The 9,396-nt window shown below is 40.1% G+C and overlaps 1 protein-coding gene across 3 annotated transcripts in view; it reads right to left on the reverse strand.

The window, feature by feature from the left end:
• The window catches only part of TSPAN31 (tetraspanin 31), a 29,681-nt gene extending 20,622 nt beyond the window's left edge, over positions 1 to 9,059 (reverse strand). For all 3 annotated transcript variants that reach the window (XM_087956356.1, XM_087956355.1, XM_026677328.2), the window contains exon 1: positions 8,916 to 9,059. In XM_087956356.1, the coding sequence (XP_087812482.1) occupies positions 8,916 to 8,978 (63 nt within the window). In that variant the 5' untranslated portion in view covers positions 8,979 to 9,059. The remainder of the gene's footprint in view (positions 1 to 8,915) is intronic.
• Positions 9,060 to 9,396: the final 337 nt, after the last annotated feature.

The raw sequence follows: 9,396 nt of genomic DNA on the forward strand, positions 1-9,396 counted from the left end.
AGCAAAATGTCTTCAAAACAAAACAACAACCCAGAAAGTCCAGTTGCCTCTCGAAAAAGCACCTAGATTAATAGATGGTTAATAAAAGATAGTTGCCAATCCCTTTTCCTTCAAGCTCAGACTCGCCTACAAATTATTTTGCTTTCTAATTAACTGTTTTGATTGCTTTCAGTGGCTGTTATTTCTAATTTTGGTTGTTTTTAATTATGTAAGTTGCCCAGAGTCAGTTAGGTGAGATTGGCAGCAATATTAATCCAGCTGCTTGTAGTTCCAGAAGGCACTCAAGAAAGTGGATTATCTGGACTCTTTTTAATCGGGGTTCAGATCTGGTTACAGCGTTGAGAAGGGCCCCCGATTGTGCTTGTCAAGGACCTCTGCTGTGCTTGAGATGGGAGCAGTACATCCATCCTGGTTCTCCTTGATTTCTCCTCAGCTTTCAATATTATTGATTATAGTTATCTTTCTGGACCAGTTCAGGGGACCGGAAGTGAGAGGCACACAGGGGTGGGCTGCTGGGGTTTCGCAGGGGTTCGGGAGAGCCCCTAGCTAAGATTCTGTGCTGTTTGGAGAACCCCCAAATACTGTTCCTGGGTGGCCCCGCCCAACCCTCCCAGGAGTCCCTACGTGGCCCGTTTGGGATGCAGGTAAGTGCAGGATGCGCGCGGAGGCTTGGGGAGGGTGAAAAACAGGCCTCCCAGAAGTTTGGGAAGGCTGGAAATGGGCCTGTTTCTGACTTCCAGGGGAGGCCATTTTCTGGGGAAGACAAAAATGCCCCCCCCCATCCATTGGCACAGGGTTATATCAAATCATCCATCGCTACTCCAGATTGACCAAGAGATGCTGTCAAGGTTCTTTCCCAATGTCTGAAGTCTGTGCTGAAGAAGAAGAAGAACACGCTTCAGTTCAACTCTGGCAAGACCAAGCAGCTACAGTGAGCACCTTAACTTTCCAGATCCTGAGATTTTTCCATCTTTGGCTCCGAGTAGGGTTGCGCTTCCTCAGAAAGATCTGGTTTGCAATTTGGGGGTTCTCCTGGACTCAGGGTTCTGGCTAAAAGAGCAGAAGGCTTCTCTGACTAGGAAGGCCTTTTCACAGCTCTTTGCCTTGTGCGTCAATTACACCCATTTCTGGACTGAGAAGCCTCAGTAACTCATGTCTTAGTCGTCCACTGGTTCGATTACTATAATGCAATCCACATATGCCTGCTCTTGAAGATGTTTCACAACTAGTCCAGAATGCAGCATCATGGACTTTTGGGGACATATCACAATATGTTCATGAATCACCCCTGTTCCATGAACCACAGTGACTTTCAGTAAACTTCATAAGCGCAAAAAATGTCATAAGTCACTTTTCCCCAGTAACGTTGTAACTTCAAACAGTCACTTAATGAACTGGTTATAAGTCGAGGACTGCCTGTATTGTAGCCTTACAATAATGCAGAATTAGTTCATATAATTGCCATGTCCTCCTGTAAGACTGACTTGGCAAGACTGATGACCTTGACAGAATTAATGCAATAAATAATTGTAATTATGCAATAAACAATAAGTGAGTGGGGGAGGAGGATATGGTTGTACAGTATAGCTGCAGGGATGCCCCAAAAGGAAAAGAATACCATCATCCTCAGTAAGATGTTTGCAGTTTGTGAATTTGCAGCTATTTTGGGAAAGAGAAATTTAACTCTCCCTTCTCCACAGATTATACAGGTAATCATTGACTTACAACAGTTCATTTAATGATCATTCAAAGTTACAACAGCACTAAAAAAAGTAACTTGTGATCATTTGTCACACTAACAACCACTGCAGTTATGATGGTTGAGGTCATGTTATCACCTTTTGCAACTTTCTTACAAGCATAATCAATGGGGAAGCCAGATTCACTTAACCATGACACTTACTTAACAACTGTAATGATTCACTTAACAACTGAAAGGTCTGATGGTACCTTTTATCACATGATGGTACCTTTTATCTTTTACATGGAGTAAAAGATTGGATACAAGAAATTACCGGACAATAAATTGAATTCAAGCCAGAACTTTACTTATTGGGGATAATCCAAAACCAATATCCGAAAAAGATAAAATATATAATATTACATATTCTTACAGCGGCCTGAATAGCCTATGGGCAAATGTGGAAAGGGTCAAAGTCCCAACAGAAGAACTAGTCTTACAAAAAATAGCAGACTGTGCAGAAATGGATATGCTCACACTTAAAATGAAGGAAAAAGAGGAATCTGATTACTACTCAGTATGGCATAGATGGTACAAATGGTTAGAAAATAGAGATAAAAATTGAAACAGAATGATTATATAGGAGAATACCCAAGAAAGTGATACATAGAAATGTAAATATGTAGAACAAATAGTTAGATATTAAGCATTGGTGAGAGATATAATTATATAATTATTAATGATATGTATGTATAATAATTATCGATATGTACAAATAGATGATAGAAATAGAAAACAACAACATATGTGGATGTAAACTGTCAAAAATGTAATTATGATTTGTATTAATGGAAAATAAAAAGTACTATTAAAAAAACAACTGAAAGGTCATAAAATGGGGCAAATTCACTTAACAAATGTTTCACTTGGCAACAGAAATGTTGGGCTCAAGTGTGGTCGTAAGTTGAGGACTACTTGTAATCTCAAAGACTTCCTATCCATCATAATGTCTGACAATTATATTTTAGGCCCGGCTACTCAGATGGGTCAATCTTTCTGTGAATGAACTTGCATATTTTAAAATTTCAAAAATATGTGGCTATTTGGATAGCAATGATCCAGGAAGGAGGCTCACATATAAATAAAAGGTACAAGTTGTGCTTTATCCACTTAATCAGAATAGTGGGATTACTTTTAAATCTTGCACATGTTATAGTATCATTTTTGAGATGATTATTTATATATTCATTATATTGCTGTTTTTGGTTTTAACCCTCTGTTAACTGCCTAGAGCAGGGGTGTCAAACTCCTGCCCCGTGTACCAGATGCATCATGTGTTGGCCATGGCCAAGCCCAGTTTAGCGAAGGAGAAAAAAGTCCTGATACATCATGTGACGGCACCGCGATGATGTGAATTTGACACCCCATGGGTCTGCTGTGACACTGGATGGCTATATAAACAAAATTTTAACCTAGAAGATAGCATTAAACAAATAATTCCTTCAACATTGTCCAATTATTTACAAAGTCTGCATTACTATTAATCTTCTCATCACTCCTTATCACCCATCCCCTCCCACTTGTGACTGTATGACTGTAACTTTGTCGCTTGTATCCTTACTATTTATATTGACTGTTTCCTAGTATGATTTGATTGCTTATTGTACCCTATGACTATTATTAAGTGTTGTACCTGATGATTCTTGACTCTTGACAAATGTATCTTTTCTTTTATGTACACTGAAAGCATTTGCACCAAGACAAATTCCTTGTGTGTCCAATCACACTTGGCCAATAAAGAATTCTATTTTATTAAGTCTACTGAACTTATGGTAAATTGAAAAAACAAATTTTGATTGAACATCAGAAGAATTTTAACAGTATATAACTTCTTTTCACTATGGGAGATATTCAAACGCTACATTAAAGATTACCAGCCATAGTAATTGTCCATTTTAACCTTAACCAAATACACTAATTTTATATTCCTTCCTTTTACTTTTAACAGTCTTGGTCTTTAATCCCTAATGTCCCAGAACTTGGTTTTTTTATCTTTTTCTTTGTTCCTTATGACAAATATTGCAAAAGAATATTTCATATATTCAACATAGGAAAATTATGTAGGTCATTCACTTGCTTTTTTATTTGTATATCATTTTTAGTTATTAAGACATCAGCCGGAGGGTTTGTTCGTTTGTTTTTCATATGGACAATGTAGTATCTTTTTCCATATCATTCTTATAGCCTGCCATTTTTAAATCCATTTTCAAATCAGTGTTAGTCTTGTCCAGTAAAACTTGTTGCTCTTTCATAACCTCTGTAAAATTCAATCTATCTTGAGAGGCAGACAATCTTAAAATTAACATTCTGAGTGCATTGTTCAAAAATATTCTTTAATATGTCCAATGTTAAAATATTTTGCTTCATTCTTATTAGTAAAGTCAGATGTAAATGTTTTTCTCCTTTAATTGTAACCTTTAGTTGCTCTAGTTTCCTCTAGTATCCAACTTTCAAAGTCTGATTCCCTTTTTTTTTAAACATAATTCAAAACAAAAGCATTTTCCTCTGGGGAAGGATTCTTATAATTAACTTCAAAATCTTACTTCAAATCCATCTGCATCTTTAATCCATTTCTAATTTCCCGAAATCAAACTTCTAATCACTTTTTACTGTTCATTCCAAAATATTTTTGGAATATTTAAAGTTCCTCAAACTTGCATTTAAATCTTCTTTTGCTAAGGATTGAAAGAAACTCGCCTAATGTTATAAAACCTATGATTACGATCCAAAGGTTTCTAATCTGAAAAGCTGTTAACAAGTAATTTCTTTAAGTGATTAGAAAAGGAAGCATGCAAACCTAAGTATCCTTTTGAAGGACTGTCATTTGAGCAAAAGGATGATTATTCCTTCTAGTCTCCCAGAAGTCTAAATCTGCTGCTACCTTGCATTCTCCTCACAAGAAGCAACTGTCTAGAGCACTTCTCATCTGGAAAGGAATTACAGAGAGCTGGTCTACTTGCCAGTTCTTCAAACCCCAAAAACTTTAACCTTAGACTGCTACATTGACCTTTTAAGAGGTCTGAGGGGGCGTGCAAGCGACCGGTGCCACCGTCCTGTCTTTGTTTCTTCTCTTTTTTTTCTTGTACCATTTGTTTCACAACACGATCCTTATACTTATTTCTGTAAACAATTGGCAAATCAAATCAAATAAATAAATAAATAAATAAATCTGCTTTTAGTGGAGTTTGCCATTTCTTCTCCAGAAATCTGTTGTGGGTTCTGGTTTGTGGAAATGACAGGTAATTTTGTTACTTGTGGGTTTGAGGGCAACAACAAATGCTAGGAACTTGATTTCTTAAAGCAGCAAAGAAACCGTAAAATTATTCAGGGAAATATACTAACCGCATTTGCTTTGATGCAGAAATATGTAAAGCCTCTGCTACAAACATTTGCAGGTGAGGCCCATTTTAGCTAAGGCACTGGATGCTCCATTAGATGAAGTTTTACAATGTATCAACTTGTATCAGGCATAGCTAAATAAATCTGGTTGGCTACAAATAAATTCATTTGACTGAAAAATATCAAATGCCTCTAACTGTATGAAGTTGGTTATTACTCAGTATTTGTTTGCTGAAGTCCTGAATGGGGGACCAGAAGCTGCCAGACCAAATGCAGTCAATGGGGACATCTTCTTTGACCTTTCCTTAATGCTTAGTAATCCCATCCTTCTCTTTATTTTAGCCTTTTTTTCTGGGCAGCAGAGAGGTGGATTTCAATTTTATCATTGGACAGCACAAAATAAATAGTTGGGGGAGGGGGTATAGTTGTACAAATCAGCTGTAGAGATGCCCATAAAGGAAAATAATGCCTTCATATTGAGGAAGATGTTTGTGGCTTGCGAATGACAACTATTTTTGGAGAAAGAAATCTAATTCTCTCCCTTTGCCCCACATTATAACCTTAATGGTTTCCTACCCACCATACTTTCTGATAATTATATTTTAGGCCTGGCCATTACGATGGGCCAGTCTTTGTGTGGATCAACTAGCATATTTTAAAATTTCAAAAAAATATGTGGACATTTGGGTAGAGGTAATCCAGGATGGAGGCTCACATATAAATAAAAGGTGTGAGTTATGCTTCAGCCCCATTTAACAGAACATGAAACTTTATGCTGAAAAAGGTCTCTAGCCAATTTTGAAAAGGAGAAACATTCTCCCTATTCAAAGAGTACCGAGCATTTCATTTTTCCTTTCTTTCAAGTTCATGCATCTGCATCTGTACTCAACAGTGCCTTATAATAAATATTATATAACATACATTATATAATAGCAATCTGCTAATATTTAAGAGGCTGCCACAAAGAAGACGGGGTCAACCTATCTCCAAAGCACCTGAAGGCAGGACAAGAAGTAATGGATGGAAACTTATCAAAGAGAGATCCAACCTAGAACTAAGGAGAAATTTCCTGACAGTGAGATTAGTCAATGGAATGGCTTACTTTCAGAAGTTGTGGGTACACCATCACTGAAGGTTTTAAGAAGAGACTGGACGGCCATTTGTCTGGAATGGTATAGGCTGGTGTCTCCTGCTTGAACGGGGGGGTTGGACTAGAAGACCTCCAAAGTCCCTTATAACCAGGGGTGGGATTCTACCAGTTCGCACCTATTCGCTAGAACCGATTGTCAACATTCTAAGCAGTTCAGAGAACCAGTTGTTAGAAGAAATTACTGGCCTAATCCTGTAAGGAAGGCAGGAAGGAAACATTCTGGTGTTGCTTACAGAAACTGCCTCTCCGTTAACCCTTATTACATTCTTGGCAGGACTAGACTTCCTGTCTCTGGAGTTTTCTTTCCCCTCCCTTCCTGGTACTTTGCTTGTGTGGAGTGACCATTCAAAGTTACAATGGCACTGAAAAAAGTGACTTATGACCGTTTATCACACTTAACGACTGTTGTAGTATCCCCACAGTCATGAGAGGCCAGGCGAGGAGATGCGTGCCTCGATGTGAGTGATGTTGAGTTGGCCACGCCCAGCCACATGATTACCAAGCCACACCCACCAACTAAGCCATGCCCACAGAACCAGTTGTTAAAAAATTTGAATCCCACCCCTGCTTATAACTCTTTTATTTTGTCTACTATTTTTAGAAGAATTCTCAGGCAGATGCTATCCCATGGTTGTGTAATAAAGCATTAATGATAGCTTGACCCAATGTTCTCTTCTGACCATGATTTTCCACTGTCTAGGTTGCAATATCTAAAGCAAGAAATATATGTTATCTGCTTTCAGAGCAGTAGCTTTGCTTCCAAAAATTTCTAATTGCATGAAAAATGCAGCCGAGTTGTTTGTTCTGTGAAAATGGAATCAGGTTATCCAACACAGAATCTGTCCCACTTCTTATAGTTTTAAATAGGTTTCCTCAGTTATAAAGATTATGCCCATTGATGCTGAATGCAACTTACATTATTTGAAATCAATCTCAGGCCCTTTTAAAATTCTTTCACCCCGGATTCCACACTGCAAGACTTCTTACAGCAGAACATATGAATGCCAACAAATTCTTACTATCCTTACTTAATATACCTTAGGCCTCTTGTCTTTCTCAAAGGGAGGAGAAAAGTTCATTTATTATTTATTTATAACCCGCCTTTTGTGCAACACACATAGCACTCCTTTCTCCCATTTCCCTATTACCACCAGTGAGGTAGGTTGCATTGCAAGAGACTGAATTGTCCCCATTATCCCATGAATTTCTGTGGCCAAGGATGGATTAGAACCTCCAGCTCCCTAATGCCAGTCTTGCATTTGCATTATATATATATATAGTTATAAAAACCACACCTTTTCTGTCATTGTACAAGGAAAACTATTAAAGTGCTATTAAACCAGTCATTTTCTGTTCTGCTCGTTTGAGCTAGCTAGTGGTAATTCTTCTTTCTTCAAAGTTTCCCAGATGTTTCTGCAGTGTAGCCAGGGACCCAATCAAATGACACATAATCTTTGTAATTTATTTACCAGATCTAATAAAACATAGCTCAGCAAACAAGAAGAGAAGGTTCAGTCTGTTGCTAGCAGTCAAGGGAACATTTGAGGCAAGATTTCGAATTTTCTTGGGTAAATATCACAAGCTTCCCATTCTATGCAACCCTGACAAGACATATGTTTAGTCCAACTCTTCTGGGGCCAATCCATTACCCACTCATCAACTTCCCCCAAAATGCTTGCAAACAAAGTATGCAGGATTTATAGCTTCTTTTCTTACATTATAATTTCCTGGCCCCTAAAAACAGTCAGACAAACCCACCGTTTTCCTATCATGCATTCTCTCACAAATTAATCTTAGCCTTCCTCCATCTGCTCTGCTCTAAGGAACCACAACCACCCTCAACATTTCCAGCCACGTTAGTTAGAAATTCTGGAGACTATATAGGCAGTCCTCGACTTACAACAGTTCATTTAGTGACCTTTTGAAGTTGCAACAGCAGCGAAAGGGCCTTATGACCCTTTCTCACACTTACGACCGTTGCAGCATCCCCATATGACAACAGGTTCATATTTATGACGGTTGCAGTGTCTCCGGGTTAGGCGTATCATCTTTTGAGACCTTCTGACAAAGCAACGTTCACGGGGAAGCCAGATTCACTCAACCACCGTGTGACTAATTTAACCACTGCAGTGATTCACTTAACAAACGTGGTGAGAAAAGTCGTAGAACGGGGCAAAAAGCTCGCTGAACACAATTACTCGCTTAGTAACATAAACTCTGGGCTCCGTTGTGGTCGTAAGTCGAGGACTACCTGCATTCCAACACAACCGAAGGTCACCAGATTGGGGCAAGTGTTCTAGGCAGAAGCAGTGAGGTCATCCCTTCACCCAGCTCTTATTTTCCTCTAAAAATTACCGCCAGCTCCCTTCCTACACACACACACACACACACACACACACAAACCTCAAGAATACAATCAGAAAAAGACCTGGCCAGATCTTCTTGCGCCCCCCCCCCCAAATCCAAGCTCTTCCTGGGGCACCCAGCAATCCTATTATGGGTGGGGTTCTCCCACCCACCCCCCATCATCATGCACACGCACACACACACACACGCACCAGCCTTCCTCCCCCTGGATCTAGCCCCCCTCCCTTTCCCTCCATAGGAACTCCACGCTTCTCTTCTCCTTTCCAAGCTACGTCCGGGAAGAAGCAAAGCAGCCGTCCGTCCGGTTGTCATACTCACCACGTAAACGACGTTGAGGGCGCACAGAGCATTGCGTGAGCAGGCGAAGCCCCCGCAAACCATGTTTCCCAAACAGGAGGAACAAAGCCCACTCGCCTCTAAAAAAGCCGAACTGAGACTTCCCTCCCGCCGCCCGGCCCCCCCAAAGGGGCAGCACCCGCCGACACTACCCCTTTAAATCCCGGCCTGCCTCCACCGCGCTTGCGCACCGATACTCAGTGCTGCCTGCCGGCTCGGCGCATTCTCTCGATAGAAAGCCCACACTCAGACGGCGCAGGCGCAGGCGCCCTTGGTGTGAGACTCGCTGCCCCTGGAGAGTTGGTCGTCTCCATCCGGGTTCTGAAGTGAAAAAATACGGAAGATGCGTAACTCAACTTTAACCACAGAGACGAGCTTTTGAAAAACAATGGCGTGACGTCGTTGTTACTTCCGGTTATAGGCTGCCATTTTCGAGGGGGGCGGGGTTGTTGAGTAGGCTGGG

The sequence above is a fragment of the Notechis scutatus genome, chromosome 2, assembly GCF_049901735.1.
Source record: "Notechis scutatus isolate UNSWTSFEM ecotype Mainland chromosome 2, rNotScu1.2, whole genome shotgun sequence".
Lineage (NCBI taxonomy): Eukaryota > Metazoa > Chordata > Lepidosauria > Squamata > Elapidae > Notechis > Notechis scutatus.